Here is a 19857-nt window from a genome sequence, read left to right on the forward strand (position 1 = left end):
CGTCATATGTGAGTTTTGTTGTTAATTCCAAAACTTGACTGGCTCATTTGTTCTCGACAGCTATCTCCGATGATCCCTTCGAGGGAAATTGAGGATTAGGAAGCAGGTGTTGCATTAAGCACAACTGAAGACTCAAGACTCGTTTCATGCTCCTTCTATTTAGCACAGAGTGTAAAACACGGCACCAGATTACTCCTGTCCTCTGTGACAACATAAGAGAATTTGATAAGAGCGAGGAGACGGTCCCTCCTTCCTCATCTCCAGCACCGTGCAGCAGAAGGCAAGGAAGCTCCTGATCAGATTTTACAGCAATTTGCCACTCTTGTTTTCTATCCAGTAGCTAATTACGTTCTTTTCAATGGAACAATCACAGCTAATAGCAACAGAGTGGAAAAACACACTGAATTGAACCTTGTGCTCTATAGAGAACGGATGTAGGGAGCAGACACACGGCAGAATCACTGGCAGTCGTTGCCGGGCAGATAAAATGCTTTTAATGAGGTTTTGAAGCTTTTTCAGGTGCAGAAAGGGGGAGAAGGAAGGGTTATCTGTTAGCTTTTCCAAAAATAAAATGAAAATCTGATTTTAGCTGCTAAGCTGTAGCGGGATGTGCAGGGGCTATCTTGAAGCAAACTCAAACCAGATGGGATTGGGATTTCAGCCTGGTTTGTATCTGAAAGGTACTCTGGATTCTTTTGCTACAGATCTCCTTAAAATCTGCAAGGGATCCATGAAAATCCACATTCCTGCTAGGGATTTTCCACAGCTATTGCTTGTAACGTGCATTTTTCAAAATTATTTTTTTTATCAAAATTTAAAATTGATAATTGACTTGCAACTTGAAGAAAAGTCAGGTAACCTTACTTTGCGATGTATTTTAGTACAAATAAGGCTCAACTAATTCTTCAAATTGGTGGAGTTAGTGTAAATTCAAATCAGTTTGCAAACCTCTTTTGTGAGGGTCTGCATGTCTCCACAAATGTGTCTGCTTGATGATATTCCTAACTGTTATTATTATGGAAGACTGGTTGAAGCATTATCTCAAAAGCTGGCCTGATTTTCAAAGGCATTTTCGTACTTAAAATTGGGTTTTACATGTGTAAAATGGTAAAATACATACCTTGAAATGTCCATAGGATTTACCTGTGTTAAGGGCACTTAACATGGGTAAAACTGCTACAACAGCATGTTACATTCATATGCGTAACTCCTTTGAAAATTCACCTGTTAGGCTACAGCTCCTACTTTTCCCATTAGTCCCATGGCAGCAGATGGTTTCAAAACCTCTGAATTTTCTTTATTTGCTCCTAAACTGGAGACGGTGCCAGTAACCACATTTTGTCCACGTTAAACACTAGTGTGGTTGCGGAAAGCATGACTAGCCATGACTGATCTGTTCATTTCTATATACACCGGCAAACTTTTATTTTGTTCTACATCCTACTCAATGAATGAATTCTGGGATTTAAAGGCCAATTTTCTCAAAAGAAAGCAAAGGGCTCAAGTCTAAGAATATGTGGAATATGGGTGAAACCCCCCTCCCACCCCCTAAGAGTTACGTCCAAAGAGGTAAACTTCAATAAGGTAACCTCGTAACAAAAGCAAGCACATATTTATTTTATTTGTTATTAAAATATTCATTTTCTGCCTATATCGTAACAGTTCGAACCTGATATTCAAGGCAAGCTGCCCCCCAAAAAGACGGGACAATTCTCGCGCTGCCTACGTTGATGCAAAGTCCGTGGGTGCTTCGTCCCATGTGCAGGCTTCGTACCGGCTCTAGATGGGAAAGTATGTTCCTATTTCCCCTTTCAAAACTGCCCTGCTCAAAAAGGACCTGCAGATACTCGTACTTGGATTTTTTTGTGGGTATTTCTTTTAATAGAAAGATAATATGTGCACATTTGAAAATGCAATCTATATGCATTCTTTTCCTCCCCCCAACCCCCCCCCCCCCCAGGAAGACCTGGAACATGGTGGAATCACGTAAGCACTTTTAGCCATGTAGATGGAGGGCAGTTTTCTGACAGCCCTTTTGCCAGGGTAAATCAGTATTCATTTGGGTAAATGGCTTTGCAAAAGGATCCTCAATAGTGTTCGAAGATCAGGTTGTTAAGTGGATATAAAAACTGAGGTCCCTACTCTGTAAACTGGGGGGGGGGGGGTGCATGCTTAAGTTATTTGGCTAAAGTCAGGAATAAGCAACAGGACGAGTCTCCCGCCGAGAATATTTGGCCAATGGTATCTGGATGTTATGTGTTTAGGTTTAGGGATGGAGGGGTAGCCCAGTGGGTAGGATAGCAGACTATAATTTAGGGACGCCAGGGTCAAATCCCACTGCTGCTCCTTATGACCTTCACTTTGCCTTTCATTGCCTCAGGTACAAAAGTAGGTCATGAGCCTTCTGGGTATAGGGAAATACATACAGTGCTGGTGCAGTCCCACTGCCCTAGGCGGTGGTGATGTCATCACATGATTTCTCTCTCACATGACAAATGACCCAGAAATGGAAAATGCTCCTCCAGCCTTCATGCCTCATCTTGTCCATCCTTTCAGAACTGCCACCCTTCTGGCTACCCTGCCCACATCTGGCGCCCTAGGCCACCGCCTACCCTACCTGAATGTAATGTGCTTTGAAAGTGCCTAAAAAGCAGAATAATAAACCTCTGCCAGCAGGCCTTTTCCTCTACCACCCCTCCAAAAGAATGAAAAACATCTGGAGGCATAATGCCTGATTCTGCCCTCTCCCCAAAAGAATTTTAAATTGTCGCAGGCCACTTCGTACCTCCGTGATAGTAACATAGCAAATGGCCCATTCAGTCTGCCCAGCAATGTGTTACAGGGTTGTAATGTGCAGGTTACCCCTCACCCTCTGTTTAACTTTATAAGTTTCCATGTGCATGTTGCCCCAGTGCTTCATTACCATCCTAGGGATCTTTTCTGTTTATCGCATGCCTTCATGAATTCAGGTACTGTTTTTTGTTCCACTGCCTCCACTGGAAGGACATTCCAGGCATCCAACAGCTTTTTTTGTTAAAAACATTTCTGACGTTGGTCCTCAGTCTACTCCCTTAGAGTATGAGCTTCATAATATGCCCCTAGTTCCAGAGCTTATTTTCCCTTGAAAAAAAATGTGCCTCTTTTGCTTTATTAATACCCTTCAGGTATTAAAATCTCTGCATTGTGTCTCCTCTGTCTCTCCTCTCCTGTAGGATATACATTTTTAGATCCTCAAGTCTTATGTCACATGGCTTCTGAGGTAGACCCCGCACCATTTTAGTTGCCTTTTTTTGGACTGCCTCTAGCCTTTTTGAGTTGGGGTCTCCAGAAAGGAACATAGTACTCCAGGTGAGGCTTCATCAGTGACCTGTAGAGGGGCTTTATCACCTCATTTGTTTTGCTGGTTCTGCCTCTCTCTATGCATCACAGCATTCCTCTGGCTCTAATTAAACTAAACAACCATGATCATCCCACTACCACCCTTTTCAGAATGATTCTGTAATAAAACAAATGCATAATTGGACATCAGACGTTTAAATATTAAACTTTGTTTTGTATAATTCATATTTCAGAAATCATGTCAGTGTCTGATAAATGTTCACCTGTGATGCTGGGAAGTAGAATACAAATAAAATCAAGAAATGCACACATTTACAAATTAAAAGCTATCCACACCACATTGGCTAAAGGTAATCTCTGAAATGGCTGGCTGGGCTGAACTTGAATGTTTCCCTTACTATTCAACATACAAGAAAAAATGTCAAATTCTTGTGTAACCTCAGTAACACTGACACAAACTCCTTCCATAACCAGACATTTTGAAGTAACATGAAACCCTGTAAAAAAAAAAAAAAAAAAGCCACGCAGAACCTAGAAGCTGCAGCTCTGTTCAGCCTTCTAATTTGCCTAATAGTTAAGCCAGCCCTGAATCTATCTTATTATGCACAGGTTTCAAGAATGCCTGGACCTGAAGTGTTCCAATCTTTGCTTGTCCCCTTACTTCATAAGTAAGGTTAAAACATTTTATCATTCTCTGCCTCTCTCTGTATCTAATTGTATTTGGGTAGTAATAGCAATAATATTAACATTGTTTATATGAGTAGTGATAATATTGAGTGTCCATATCAGCCTCTTTGCTTTGAAAACTGGATTTTGAGTGCTAGAAATAGGTTGCTAGGCCATCTGACTCTTAAGAACCATGTTTCTGAAATGGTTGGGCTCAGATTCTCTTGGGATAAAAGGCACTGTGTAAATAAAAATTATTATATTTATCCAGTGCCTTTCAAAGAGGTTCTTCTGAAAGGGTATCTCTCTAGAATAGCGTCTAATTTATACTTACTCCGTTCGCTTTGCTAAGAGCCTGGAAGTAAATGCTGTAACTTTTCAGTGGGGAGAGTGGTGCATTCCAGTATCCATTGTAAGTTTTGTTATCTCCCACTGTGAAGGGCTGCATCACAGGCAGATTGGTGGGCTTCAGTTCTGCAGCAAAATAATGAGGAGAGTCAAGGATGGAGGCATTCTTGTAACTGACTGGGACAGGAAAGCACTCCACAATGTCTGCCGCTCTCCTGGCTTTCTGCAGCCTCTCTTCCTTCACGACAAGCTGGTATATGCTAGACAGAGAAAGGGTGAAAACCAGGTACAAGGTTAGAAATGAAATCAATACCAGGATGCTTAAACAGCAAGGTCTGAGTCAGGTAAGGAAAAAAATATATATATCACATTACATAATTTATCACATTACATTATGTCTGTTAATACAATGTCAATTTGAGAAGTCTTTAAATTGTAATTTATGTATGGATTTTAAATTATGTATGTGTGATTATGTAAACTGCCTAGACGGATAGATCTCTACCCCATTGAGTGGTATATAAAACTTTTAAATAAATAAATAAATAAATAAATATATATATATATATATACACACATAGAGAGAGAGAGGCTGTTACTGTGACAGATTTGAACCTACTGGAAAGGCTGAAGAGATGGGTTGCAGGTGATGTCTGAATTGGGATGATAGATAAGGCTGTTTGCTGGAGTTTCTCAGAATCAGGGAACCAGAATCAGTTCTTATATTCATGCACAGGTGCTTTCTCTGACCTAACGTTATTAGATTACAGTCTTGAGGGCAGTACAACAGCTGTATACCAGGAAGTACAGATCCCATAACTATAGCCAACATACAAACTTGAGCAAATCACATCAATATTCCCTACTTAACCTTTCTCTAGTTTAATCTTTCTTCACATCATCTCTTACTTTCCATTTTGGGCCGTGCAATGCGCTGGCATACACAAAAATACCATTTCATTCTACCTCAGAAACAACTGAAATAAACTGATTTATAATAACAATATGGGTTTCAGACAAAGGTGCACAAGCTATCATGTCCTTAAGGATGATTGACTTTATATAATTACACAGTACTGGTGGATCGGTTTTACTATTATTTTATGCTTGCAAGTTGAATTTTTATGCATGTAATGTTGTACCCCATCTGGAATGTCATGATCAATGTGGGATATTCATTTGTTAAGATAATGGTGAGTCGGTGGTTATAGTGTGTTTGGATTTCCAGAGATGTTTGACAAATTGCCCCATGAGAGACTCCTGAGAAAAATAAAAGTCACGGGACAGGGGGCAACGTCCTATTATGGATTGCAAACTGGTTAAAAAATAAGACTTAATGGTCAGTTTTCTCAGTGGAAAAGGGTAAATAGTGGAGTGCCTCTGGGATCTGTATTGGGACCAGTGCTTTTTAATATACTTATAAATGATCTGGAAAGGGCAACAATGAAAGAGGTGATCAGATTTGCAGCTAACACAAAATTATTCTGAGTGGTTAAATCACAAGCAGGTTGTGAAAAATTGCAGGAGCACCTTGTGAGACTGGAAGACTGTGAATTTAAATGGCAGATGAAATTTTATGTGGACAAGTACAAAATGATGCACATGGGGAAAAATTAACCTACACTGTAGTTCCATGATATTAGGTTGCAAGAAAAGGATCTGGTTGACATAGTGGATGATACTTTGAAATCCTCATCTCAGTGTGTGGCAGCCATCAAAAAAGCAAACAGAATGTTAGGAATTATTAGGAAAGGAATGGAGAATAAAACGGAAAATGTCATAATGCCTCTGAATTGCTCCATGGTGAGGCCACACTTGGCGTACTGTGCACACTTCTGGTAATCACATCTCAAAAAAGATATAGTTGCGCTGGAGAAGGTACAGAAAAGGACAACCAAAATGATAAAGGGAATGGAACAGCTCCCCTATGAGGAAAGGCAAAAGAGGTTAGGGCTGTTCAATTGGAGAAAAGATGGCTGAGGGGGGATAAGATAGAGGTCTTTAAGATCATGAGTGCAATAGAATCGTTAAATGTAAATTGGCTATTTACTTTTTCACAAAATACAAAAAGTAAGGGACATTTCATGAAGTTAGTAAGTAGCACCTTCAAAAGAAATTGGAGAAAATTCCTTTTCACTCAAGGAAACGTCTGGAATTAAGGCAGTTACTGTAGTTGGGTTTAAAATTGGTTTGGACAAGTTCCTGGAAGAGAAGTCCATAAATTGTTATCAATCAAGTAGAGTAGAGGCCTAATTTTAAAAGGCCCGCGTACGTAAAAAAAATGGGGGCCTTGCGTGCGCTGCGCGCATTTCAGAACAGGCCTGGCCACGCACATAAGCCCCGTTACATGCAGAAGTGCTGGGCCCACCAAAAGGGGCGGGCTGGGGGCATGGTCTGGGTGGGGTGGGGTGGGGGACAGGCCAGAACAGTGCCATTTTGTGCTGTCCCGATGACTCTCGCACCAGCAGCCAGCCAGCGCACACAACTTACTTCAACCTGGGGCATGAAGTAAGTTCACAAACAAAAAAAAAAAAAATGGGATAGCCAGGATAGATTTAGGAGTCAGGGTGGAGAGGGGAACAGGTAGGAAGAGTAGGGTTAGGGATAGAAATGTTCCCTCCTAGTCCTTAATTGGAGCAGACTGGGTGGGAACTGGGGATCGGCTGAATGTGTCACCACGCGTAGGTTATAAAAATCCCCCCCCCCCCCCCCCCCGTACACGTGAGGGCCGCCCGCACATGCAGATTTTAAAATCCGTGACATGGATGTACACGTGGGCAGGCGGGTCTTAAAAATCGAGCCCTAAGGGAATAGCCACTACTAATCACTTCATGATAGCAAGAGGGGATCTGTTTACTGTTTGAGATCTTGCCAGGTACTTGTGATCTGGAGTGGCCTCTGTTGGAAACAGGATACTGGATTTGATGGACCCTCAGTCTGACCCAGTATGGCATCTTATGTTCTAATGTAAAATAAATACAGAACTTTAAGACATACCTCAACATTCATTTACACATCACAAATAATTATATCACAAATGTTTATGTGAAATAAACAAATGATTAGATCATTTTCCCATTTAGAAATATAAACATAGTTTAGCACAGAATTATAGAGTTTTGTTGACAAAACCACAGGTATTGGTTAATTTTGTGAAATAATTCTGTACCATACCTCAATGTCCAGGCTAATATCCTCTCTTTATTGTGACATTGTAAACCTAACCTTGTTGTAATATACCTTGATCTCTCTGGTTGGAAAGGCGTGATATGTAAATAAACAATAATGATGATGATAATAATATTCTAAACAACCAAATCATGTACTGGTAACAACTATAAAGCACCTTATTACCGACCCAACAAATTTTTGTTAGACCCTCTATTCACGAGCAGGCATGAAGCAGGCATGATGCCTTCAGGTCTGCTTCATGCCTGCTCGTGAATAGAGGGTCTAACAAAAAATTGTTGGGTCGGTAATAAGGTGCTTTATAGTTGTTACCAGTACATGATTTGGTTGTTTGGTTGTTTACAGAGTGGTGTACTGGAATACATGAGTGGTATAGAGTGGGTTGTTGTGTGATTGATAATAATATTCTGCCATTCCTGACATTTCTCTGAAGGTCTATCATCCAGGTTCTGTTCCTTCTAGGTTTTCATTTTCGGCTTTAGTGCTCTTGATTTTGTACATTTTCCAGATTTCTTTAAATGCCTTTGTTGCACTCTGACCATTAGGGATATTTACCGATGCTTCCTTAATGTGCTCATGCAGATGCTAACTTTTAAAAACTCAATTAAAAAAAAATTCAGAAAACGCAGAATTTAAAATTTAAAAAATGACAAAGGTTTCTAAGCTTGGCTAGACTCTAACCTCTTACAAACTTGGGGCCTCATTTTCTAACGCTAGCGCACACTTGAGCTATCAGCGCAAACATGCGCTAGCGACATCGGGGCGGAGTCGTTCCCGGAAGAGGAGGATTCGGGGCGTCACCGGGGCCGACCCTGCGAAGAAGGTGCAGACAGCAAAAAGGTAAGGAGCCTTTTCGCTGCCGGCTAGCGCAGGACCGCCCCCCCCCCCCCCCCCCCCCCAGCCCCTCATTACAGCATTTTTCTAATGTGGACAATTTTCAAAAGATTTTACCCAGGTAAATAAGCAATTACCTGGGTAAGATCAGAGGCTGAAAACTCTCCCTCTGTGAGAGAAAGTGGCACAGGTACTTTTACCCGCGTGGAAAAGGACAGGAGCGAGGGGAGGGGGAAGGCAGCTGATAACGGGCAGGAACTTTGTTTTCAAACCTCCACGCGAGATTTACAGTTTGGACTTTTCACCTGCTATAAAGCGCTTTAAAAGTCCGCAAGTCCTGAGGTACCTGTGGCCCACAAATTTTCAAAGACGGATTCCTTGTGTTTAAAATTCAAACTGTGGCCTTGAGTTAGAAAAGCGTATGTACATTTGCAAAACGAAAAGAGCAAATCAAACGCCCACATTTTCACATTTGGCTTTTTTTTAAAAAAAACAGTTGGAGCTGATCCAAGACAGCCACCTCATGAGCATTTTAATTTCTATGTCTCTCATTAGCCAAAATTTCTGCTTGTGTCTGGCATGTGGTATCCCTCTCTACCTCACCTGCAATTGGAGACGAACCATGTTCCACTGTTTCCATCATATGTGCCACTTAGTCACAGGTGTTGGAGAAAAGGGGTGCTAGAAGCGCTGCAGGACCGGTTTAAGGTGTGAGTTTCCATCATGCATAAGTCAAAAAACTGTTTTCTGCACTCCCACTATAAAAAAAATGTTCCCACTCTCCTGCACTTAGAGCAGACTTTCATTTCTTTATTTTGGGAGAGGTTCCCTGTCGAATGCAAAAAGCACATGCTTGCTCCCTGTTCATGAACTCATGTTCAGCAAGCTGTTCTGTCCTTTCTTCACTGTACATTGTTTTTTTTTACACATTCTACCTTTGCAATGTTGTAGTTTAGTTATTGGGTAACCGTTTCCCCTTTGTGTGCTATTTCCTTCATCTTCTACTTTTTTCTCTCCTGACTACACAGACCACACAGCAGTCTTTGTCATGGGAAGAGTCCTGCAAACCACGATTGCCACCAGGGCATGCAAGCTTTTCTCCTCTTTCAGCCCAAAACCAGGCCACGTTACTCCTCTGCCCAGCCGTACAAGAAAATGGTGCTGGCTGGCCCTGAGACTGGTGCCATTTTAACGTCATTTTGGCACCAGTCTTAGGGACAGGAACCATTTTTTAAAAAAAGGCGGTGGGGCAGGAGCAAGTGGGGATCACTCTTGCTTCTTTCTTCTTGCGTTGAAGGGATAAGTAGGAACCGGGGAGGTCCCTATCCCTGGGTGATTTCTGGAGAACCTGAATGGCTTTACTTCACCCATCCAGGTAGGCCCAGGCCCAGACCCCAGTGTATTGGTAGAGGTTGGAAGGGTCAGAGGGGCCTGGGATGTCCTGGATAGTGGCACAGGAGCATCAGGAGGCCACTTTTTTTTTTTTTTTTTAAACAAACTGAAGATGCCCTCAATTTTTGGGGTATTTTTGGGCGTGGCCATTTTCAGTTCATTCCACTAGGAAGAAACCAAAAATGGCCTTGTCAGTTTGGATGCACCTTTGTTTTAAATGAATGCACATATGTGTGGGGGATGCTGCCCCTTTGCCTTTACAAACACAGATACTCGTGCATGCTTTCCACTTATATACACACGCAAGGTGCCCCAGGCACAGGAGGGGAAAGAGACAAAAACATTTAATGATAATACTACACAAAAAGCAAGAAGCATTTGTATTATTTTTTTACTTTGCTGTCCTGGATCCTTAATTTGTATTAGGTTATTGTGGCATATGAGTAAGATTGTTTTATATGTGTGGCCCTTTTTTGGCCACTCGAGTTTAGCAGAGTGCAGTTTATGTCTTACAGTGCAGAATATTCCAGCTGTGAGGATTCACTGGAAGGTCTACAGATGTGCCTTCTATCAGACTAAAGAGGTTCTAACAGATTTCTAGGAGATGCATCTGTGTTAACTGAGCAATTCTTCTCTCAAAGGGAAGTGACATTCTGGGGAGTATAAACCTGCATTCTACAAGGCACTGGCAGGAATTTTGAAGGAGCTTTTTGCTGAAGAATCTTGAAGCTGAATGACCTGAGTAGCTGCACTGGGAGACGGGGAGGAACAGCCTGGGTCTCCAGTTCCGAAAATCAGTGGTAGATATGGGAAACGTTCTCCCTGGAAGACAGGAGGAACCAGGATCTCCAGTTCACCAGCAGGAAGCTCCTTGAGGTGTGAGGACTTGAATACGTTTCTGGAATGAAAAGACTTACACTGCAGAAGAACTGTGCATTGTGGAAGTGATTGGAAGATTCTGGAGAACAAACGTGTTTTTCTTATTTGTGGAATTGTTGGGTCTTTGTTTTGAACCAGCGTGTAATTGCTGAGCTTTACTATTTTTGCTGTGGACTTAACTCTTTTTGCTTGCTGGACCGTGTATGGACTGGGTTTTATTTTAAATAAACTCTGCCTGGATCAGAGGCGTACCGGGGGTTTCCAGCGCCTAGGGGGGCCAATGAATTAGTGTTGCCTTCCCTGCACGCCCCTCCCCCCATCCTCCTTGTAGAAATGCTTAAGGGCAAGAAAGTCACCCTGATACAAACCAATGGAAAGAAATGGACTGTGAGACAAAAGTTTCCCTGCCTTCAGATAGGCCACCAGCATTGCTCCTTCCCCCTGTGATACTGCAAGCAAACAAAAGCATTCTCTGATAAGACCAAGAGCAAGGACTGTGATATAAAATGTTAGGGATGTGAATCGTTTTTTGACAATTTAAAATATCGTCCGATATATTTTAAATCGTCAAAAATCGTTAGAGCCGCGATACAATAACAATTCCCCCGATTTATCGTTAAAAAATCGTAAATCGGGGGAAGGGGAAGGGGGAGGGCGGGAAAACCGACACACTAAAACAACCCTAAAACCCACTCCGACCCTTTAAAATAAATCCCCCACCCTCCCGAACCCCCCCAAAATGCCTTAAATTACCTGGGGTCCAGAGGAAGGGTCCCGGTGTGATCTTTTACTCTCGGTCCTCCGTGCATTGTAGAAATGGCGCCGGCGCTACCTTTGACCTGTCATATGACAGGTCAAAGGTAGCGCCGGCGCCATTTTGTTTTTTTGTCCCCCGACGTCAAGAGCGTAGGAGATCGCTCCCGGACCCCCGCTGGACCCCCAGGGACTTTTGGCCAGCTTGGGGGGGCCTCCTGACCCCCACAAGACTTGCCAAAAGTCCAGCGGGGGTCCGGAACGACCTCCTGCAGTCGAATTGTGTTGCCGTATGGCCGGCGCCATTTTGCGCAAAATGGCACCGTATGGCCGGCGCAAAATGGCGCTGGCCATACGGCAACACGATTCGACTGCAGGAGGTCGTTCCTACAGCGGCGGCCGGCGCTACCTTTGACCTGTCATATGACAGGTCAAAGGTAGCACAGGCGCCATTTCTACAACGCACGGAGGACCGAGAGTAAAAGATCACACTGGGACCCTTCCTCTGGACCCCAGGTAATTTAAGGCATTTGGGGGGGGTTTGGGAGGGTGGGGGATTTATTTTAAAGGGTCGGGGTGGGTTTTAGGGTTGTTTTAGTGTGCCGGTTTTCCCGCCCTCCCCCTTCCCCTCCCCCCCCCCACTGGACCCCAGGTAATTTAAGGCATTTTGGGGGGGTTCGGGAGGGTGGGAGATTTATTTTAAAGGGTCGGGGTGGGTTTTAGGGATGTTTTAGTGTGCCGGTTTTCGATTTACACGATTTACACGATATTTAAAAAACCCAAACTGCGACGATCCGATTCCCTCCCCCTCCCAGCCGAAATCGATCGTTAAGACGATCGATCACACGATTTACATCTCTATAAAATGTATAAATTTCCAATGTTTCCACTTACCATCAGGAGAAAAAAAAGGAAAATTTGACCTTTTCTCCAGACCTGCACACATCACTGCAGTCTCATTCCAGCTCACTGCTGGTCCCCTCACCAAATACAGAATAACTGACCACAAATTACAAAGAGAAACATGGAGGCAAAAGCTGAACTGGAAACCCTGTAAAGCCATAGTCTGCCTGCAGTAAAACACCAGAGAAATAAAAACAACAACTGCATTTTCCCTGTACTTAAAAATATAGAAATATTATTCACATGCACATTTCCCAAAAATGGCACTGAGAATATCAAATTCTTCCCATCTCAGAGAAACAGAAGCAATAAGAGTCTCACCCTCCTGCTCTTCCAGCCCCCAGCACTGCAGTCTTGGTCCACAGCCCCCTCTCCCCTCTCAGACCCCCAGCAGACCCCAGCCCTCCCAGCCAGACTGATATTCAGTGCAACAATGCAAAACAGAAACATCACCATTCCACATAAAACAAAAACAAGAAAATCCATATTCATAAAATACAATATTTCAAAACAGATGTCAAAGAGAACATCTAATAAATAATAACGATAAAACCAGCTTTAAATATTTCCCAAAAATCATTCAAGTATTTCAAAACAGCGAACATGTCAAATAAAACACAAAAATTAAAACTAATAAGGATGAAAAATATTCCCTCCCCATACCTGGGAACTTCTGATTTCCAGTCATGCTGAGATTGTCTTGGATTAGTGGAGGGGAGGATGGGGTGAGGGTGGGGGGCAGGAGAGGAGGGAACTCACAAACTTTCTCCTATCTCTCTCTCATACACACACACACACACAGTCTTCTATCCTCTCCTTCTCACCCTCTTCATCCCCTTCCCTTTCACCCACCTCTCAGTCACTCATCTCCTCCCCCTTCCCCCTCAGTCACTCAGTCCCCTTTCCCTCACTCTCATTTCCCTTCTCTCCCAGTCTCCTACCCCCTCCCTCTCACTCAACCCCTTCCCTTTCCTCTCAGCCATTCACCTCGTCCCTTCCTTCTGTTACTCAACACCCTCACCCCTTCCCTCCCCTCCTTCTCCCCCTTTCCTCCTTCTTCCTATCCCTCACTTCTTCCTTTTGGCCAAGTACAGGAAAACATGGCAAGTCATCATTTGTGTACCACTATGCATCTATCTAGTGCCTAGCTCCCTCTCTCTGATATGTGCATGCTCTCACACACATGCATGCTCCCTCTCTCTCATACACACATGCTCTCACACACATACACACAAGCTCCTCTCTCTCAAACACATTCACACTGTCTCTCACCTGGACATCTCCATCTAATGGAATATGAGGAAGAGGTTGTGCATGAGTGCAAGTGTGTGTGGGGTATGTGTGTGTATGTGTGGTGGGGGGGTGTTCTCATGGCCTCCTCCTCACTGAAGCTGCCGTACGGCCACTTCTTAATTTTGTCTGCCGGCGGGTTGGAGTGTGCTGGTGGCCCAATGGGCCTCTTCTTCAGCCGCCGTGAAATGGGTTACGCAGCATCCTTGATGGCCCTCTTCTTCTTGACTCAATAGCTGACAGAGGACCTATGTGCACAGAGCAAACGACGCCCCTGGATACCAGCCACAGCAAGAAGAGACAGCGAGCATCAGTACCCATTATGTGCGGATATTTAGTTCCTGCACACGCCTCCCACTCTGTGTTCTGTGGCTGCACCAACAGTCTAGGGGACCAGTACAGACGCCTGATTGGACTGCCAGAGCTCCGCCCTTGCATATTTGTGATTGGCTGTGTGCAGCTTCAGCATGAGTGCAGAGCTGTACTGCACGGCCAAGCGCGTGGCCTCATTCAGAGATTATAATGGAAGCATGCGGTCCAACAGTCCACTGTCCATCTTCCTTCCGAGTGGGGCCCAGCCGGGTGACGTTTTTATTCAGGCCTCCCACTGGAGAATTCCCGGGCACAGAAGAAAATGTCTTGGGTGCTCCCTCCAGCCCAGCTCCCCCCCTCCCCCCCTCGGTATGCCACTGGCCTAGGTTGGCCTTGCAGGAGACCTTGCTCTCATTCCATTACATATGAGTGCAGATGTATGGGTGAATAGGTAAAGCACAAGTAATGTTGGTGTGTTAGAGCTCATGTGAGCATGAGATCTGCATGACAGGGAGGGAGGGTGTGTGGTGTTTGTGTGTTTTGGCATGCATGTGTTACCAGGAGGGAACAGGAAGCTCCTTTTGAATAAATGAATGCTGAAATTTCCGATGTAGATGGGGTACTTTCTCTTTAAAAGTGGTGAGAAATGGACCCCCAAATGAGAACTTTTAAAACCTCATTTCTGACTTTTTTTTTTCATATTTGATTTCAATAGAGCATGAAAGGGTAGAAAGACAACAGCAAGCACAGAACGACTCCCACGATTTTCCATGAGAGGAAAATAAAATATGATTGACATTTCTCCTACCATAAAAAAAAATAATGAATGTATTTTCAGCACCAAGGGTGGGCCCACAATGTAAACAAATTTGGGATGGAAGCCTTCTGAGGTAAATTAAGTTTGTAGTTCGTTAATCCTGGTGGACTGGATCATCTGTGGTGGCTGCACCTCCTGGATGGCTCAAATCTCTTTTTTTCTTTCTCTGCTGAATAATTATTTGCTTGCCTGATTATCCCAAATAGCCCCTGAATAAACCGTTTTCTGATAGTAGATATTTTGCCAGGTGGAGGGCCAAAAAGAGGGACTGAATTGAGCTTTTAATTAAGTCTGTAGATTTTGATACTGTTTCCATGGAAGGAAGGCCTTTGGGTGGACAATATGGTATGTCAGTTGGACTATTTGTATAAACACTGGATATAATAATGTATTTATCTCTCAAAAAAATAATACAAGGAAGTTCCATGCAGAGTTAACAGAGCCTACTTTCTGGGACGCGCATGTGCTTACGTGTATATGGGCATCCAAAAATTATATCACTCTTAAGATCCCCTTGGACCCCTGACATGTATGAGCAATTTGCTGTGGATTTATGAAGGGTGAGGGGTGAGGGGACACACACACTCACATGGTGATCTCAGAAGCCTTCTTCTCTTGAGAACGTAGGCTAAAAACTGAGCAATGAACTGCAAACATGAAGAGATATATGACTAACTGGTTCAGTTCATGATGTGATTGGATAGATCCAAAAGTTTAAGTTTTGTTCTGTTGCATTTTGTTGCTTGTATGCATGCCCTTTCTTTTTTTGGCATCTTTGAACTTCCAGCTCAATCACAACTAACCAGGGTCCCCCCCCCCCCACACCCCCCCACACCCCCCCACACACTTATTTTTATATCCAATTCAGTCCAGCCATTGCAGCAACAGTCCTTGGCTGGGAGAAACAAACTGAATCTCCCTCTGGAACTCAGCAAAGATGGATCTAAGCCTGGCCACTAGGTGTCGCTATTGCAGAATGAATGATATTTCCACTTCAGGAATGTACAAAATTGCCTGTGCCGCATTCCTAGTACTGGCTGCCATGGAGAACAGAAGCCTGACCCACAAATTGAACCTATATCCCTTGCATGGCAATGCACAGCACATGCCACTGAGCTACAAGACCAACCGATGCCTACTGTAAGAGCAAAAAAAAAACCCTCTGTAAACGCCAGAAGGGGTTTGCAGCAGGTATGAAGTAAGACTTGCAATACTGCCCTGAGGAGCTGGATTGGTCCTCAAGAATTACTAAAAGGATTGCTGGGAATAATTTCTGGCAATTCAAGGGCTGTTGAATTGGTGCAATGAACCCAACGGCAGATTCCATGAATATGTATTTGTTAAGTAAGTTTTCTATCTGTATATTAGGTTGAGCCAAGGATTCTGAACCTGGAATGGATCTGTTAATGAAATGCAATGTGGACTTGTATATAGATTCTTGGAACTAAAATATTTATTGTTCATACATCCTGGGTAATAAAGGTACTACTTACTGCATGTTTAAATCTGCAATCTGTAAGTCAGTATGCCAGTGTTATGTTATTATTCTAAATAAAGCCATACTTGAAGTCTATAAACTGTGGCTTGCAATTGTAGAGGCTCAGAATTTGACACTTGCTCTTTCTATAAAGAAAACAAGATTGAAAGTATTAGAATGTATTACTGAAGGAGCTATAAAACTAAGACCAGATATATCTTTTCCTCAGGACCTGGACTTGTAGATAATTCAAAGGGGAAAAAAGAAAGCACACCATAATATGTGTGCATGATTAGGCCTGATAGAAAACCTGAACATTTGTGTCCAAAACCATTTTTAAAAAAATCACCAATAATAATCTGAATCTCCAGCAATACTAGCATGATCATTGCACAAGCATCAGCCCTCCTAGGTCCCCCTGTGTAGCCTGGCAGATGGACCCAGCTATATGAGCGCTTACATTTGTGTTAAGTTTTCTAGTTATTTCTGTACTTAAAGCCTGCAAGGGATATGCATTTGCTTTCTGACAAAATGAAAAATGGAAGAAAAAAAACCTTTTGTTTCATTTCATTAGAAAATGAAACAAAATGAAAAATTAAACTTCACTAGGCTTTTTGTCTCATTTTAGAATGCTGCTGCTGCTGCTTCCACAACCCCTCCTCTCCCTAGTACACAGAAATAAAAAAGTTGTATTGCCTGTCTCCCCTAGCATCCTGATGGAGCTTACCCATCCGTGGGGGCTCCGCAGGAGCGGACTGCAGGAAAATATCAGCCCAGGGGATTTTTTTTCAAAACCGGCCCACGAGGTATCTGACACCCTTGTACACTTTCTCTGCATATGTATCAACACGCCAAGGCAACTCTGAAACCTGTCAGAATTAAGCCCAAATACCTCCAAAATAAATTTCACACTTTTCCTAAATAACTGAGAAATAGAGTATACTGTGTAGACTAGCAGTGAGTAAACAAAGCTGTAGACCCCCATTCCATCCATGCAAATTGGTTGGGGTCATCCCACAAGTCTGCTTAGCAGAATACCTCACCTTAGTCACATATGTAGAACACAGACAAACCCTTCAAATACAAAATGAAGAGATAATAAAGTATACATAGAAACATGCACACAAAAACTGAACATGAAACCGCAAGAAGCCAGACTCTGGAATGGGAAAACAAATATTCCTCAATAAACACCAAACAAGAACATCAAGAAATATAAAGCATCAGGCAAAACAGTAAAGCCAAACTCATAAAAAGAATAAATATTTCAAAACAACTGATGAAAAGAACATTCAGTGATTACAAACAAATATAATTGTTTTTTTTAAATTTCCCAAACATTGAAAAATATTTCAAAATAGCAGATACAGCAAAGAACACCCATAATCAAAATTAAAGCTAAAATAAATCCCCTGCTCTCCATACCTGGGATCTTTAGATTGCAGTCACCCTGAGATTGTCATGGATTAGTAAGGGGTGGGAGACATGCACATCTTTCTTCCCTCTCTAACACACATGTTCATTCTCACACAACTCCTTTATATTCTCTCTCATACACAAGCTCACTAGATCACATGCTGTCTCTCATATATGCTCCTTGGTTCACATGCTCTCTCTCCCAGACATGCTCACTGTGTCACACACACTCATGCTCTTATTCACACACATGCTCACTGGCTCAATCGCTCGCTTTTATACTCACACACAGGCCCACTGACTTAAATAGTCCTTTTGCTCAAACATATGCTCATTGGCTCTCTCATTCTGTCTCATTCACAAATATGCTCTGGTAACCACAACAAGCCCGACTGTATTATGTAGTGCAACAATGGAAAAACAGAAAAATAATCACTCCTCATAAAACATCAAGCAATAAAATGAAGAGATATAAGCATCATTCATAATATTAAACCCATGAAAAGAATGAATACATCAAAACAGCTGACAAACATTATGGGCCCAATATTCAAAGTGCATTCAGCGCTACTTAGCCAGATAAGTAGGACTTATGTGGTTACATAGCGGTCGTTGAAATGTGCTTATTAGTGGCTGCTGCTTAATCACATAAGTCCCTTATATGGCTAAAAATTTGATTGCATAAGTTGTGGTCAGGCAGTAGGTGGAGCATCTTAGCCACATAATATATGCAACTAAGAAGCAATATACAGTCTTAGCCGCATAACTTTACCAGCTACGTTAGACGGTTATAACTGATATGGCTAAGTACAAATATATATGCATATATTCAGCGACCTAGTCGTCCCACTGAATATTCTGTGTAATTTAGCCGGATAAGTTCTATCCAGCCAAGTTACTTAAATGGACATCTTTCAATATTGGGCCCCTAATGATTTAAAAAGTCACATACATTTGTTCTAATATTTCCCAAACACCAATAAGATATTTCAAAACAGTAGACACATGAAATAACACCCCAAAATTTAAAATAATAAAAAATTAAATTATTTTAAAAATCTCCAGCTCTCCATTAAATAAATAAATAGCATCTTTTGATTTCGCAGAGATTGTTGTAGATTTGGGAAAGAAGGCCACATAATCTTTATCCTTTCTCTCTCTCCTTCACACACACACACATAGGCACTCTCTCTCTCATACACATGCAGGCTCTCTCTCTCTTTCTCATGGACACATGCAGGCTCTCACTCTCTCATGGATACATGCAGGCTCTCATGCAGACATTCAGGCTCTCTTTCTCTCATGCAAACATGCAGGTATTCTCATATAGACATGTAGGCATGCTCTCACTCATACACATGCACATATTCAGGCTCTCTCTCATACACAATTGTAGGCTCTTTCTCTTTCATACACATGTTGGCTCTCTCTCAAACACACGTAGGTGCTCTCTCTCATGCACATATTCAGGCTCTCTCTCTTTCATATACATGTGCAGGCTCTCTCATGCACATATTAGGCTCTGTTTCATACACACATGCAGGCACTCTACCTTTCATACAGGCAGGTTCACTCTCATGCAAATATTCAGGGTCTCTCTCTCTCTCTCTTTCATACACCCATGCAGGCTCACTCATGCACATATTCAGACATTCTCTCTTTCATACACACATGCAGGCTCACTCTCATGCACATATTCAGGCTCTCTCTCTCTTTCTTTCATACACACATGCAGTGCTCTCTCTTTCATACACACATGCAGGCTCACTCTCATGCCCATATTCAGGCTCTCTTTCTTTCATACACACATGCAGGCTCACTCTCATTCCTAAATTCAGGCTCTCTTTCTTTCATACATACATGCAGGCTCACTCTCATGCCCATATTCAGGTTCTCCCTTTCTTTTATACACATATGCAGGCTCACTCTCATGCCCATATTAAGGCTCTCTTTCTTTCACACACACATGCAGGCTCACTCTCATGCCCATATTTAGGCTCTCTTTCTTTCATACACACATGCAGGCTCACTCTCATTCCTAAATTCTGGTTCTCTCTCTCTTTCATACATACATGCAGGCTCACTCTCGTGCCCATATTCAGGCTCTCTTTCTTTCATACACACATGCAGGCTCACTCTCATTCCTAAATTCAGGCTCTCTCTCTCTTTCATACACACATGCAGGCTCACTCTCATGCACATATTCAGACTCTCACTCTTTCATATACACATGCAGGCTCAC

The 19857-nt window shown here is 42.6% G+C and overlaps 1 protein-coding gene across 6 annotated transcripts in view; it reads right to left on the minus strand.

The window, feature by feature from the left end:
* The window catches only part of PTPRT (protein tyrosine phosphatase receptor type T), a 1509925-nt gene that overhangs the window by 240546 nt on the left and 1249522 nt on the right, over positions 1-19857 (minus strand). For all 6 annotated transcript variants that reach the window (XM_029612345.1, XM_029612346.1, XM_029612344.1 and 3 more), the window contains exon 12: positions 4340-4613. In XM_029612345.1, coding sequence (XP_029468205.1) covers positions 4340-4613 — 274 coding nt within the window. The remainder of the gene's footprint in view (positions 1-4339; positions 4614-19857) is intronic.

This window comes from Rhinatrema bivittatum, chromosome 8 (genome assembly GCF_901001135.1).
Source record: "Rhinatrema bivittatum chromosome 8, aRhiBiv1.1, whole genome shotgun sequence".
In the NCBI taxonomy this organism is placed as follows: Eukaryota; Metazoa; Chordata; class Amphibia; order Gymnophiona; family Rhinatrematidae; genus Rhinatrema; species Rhinatrema bivittatum.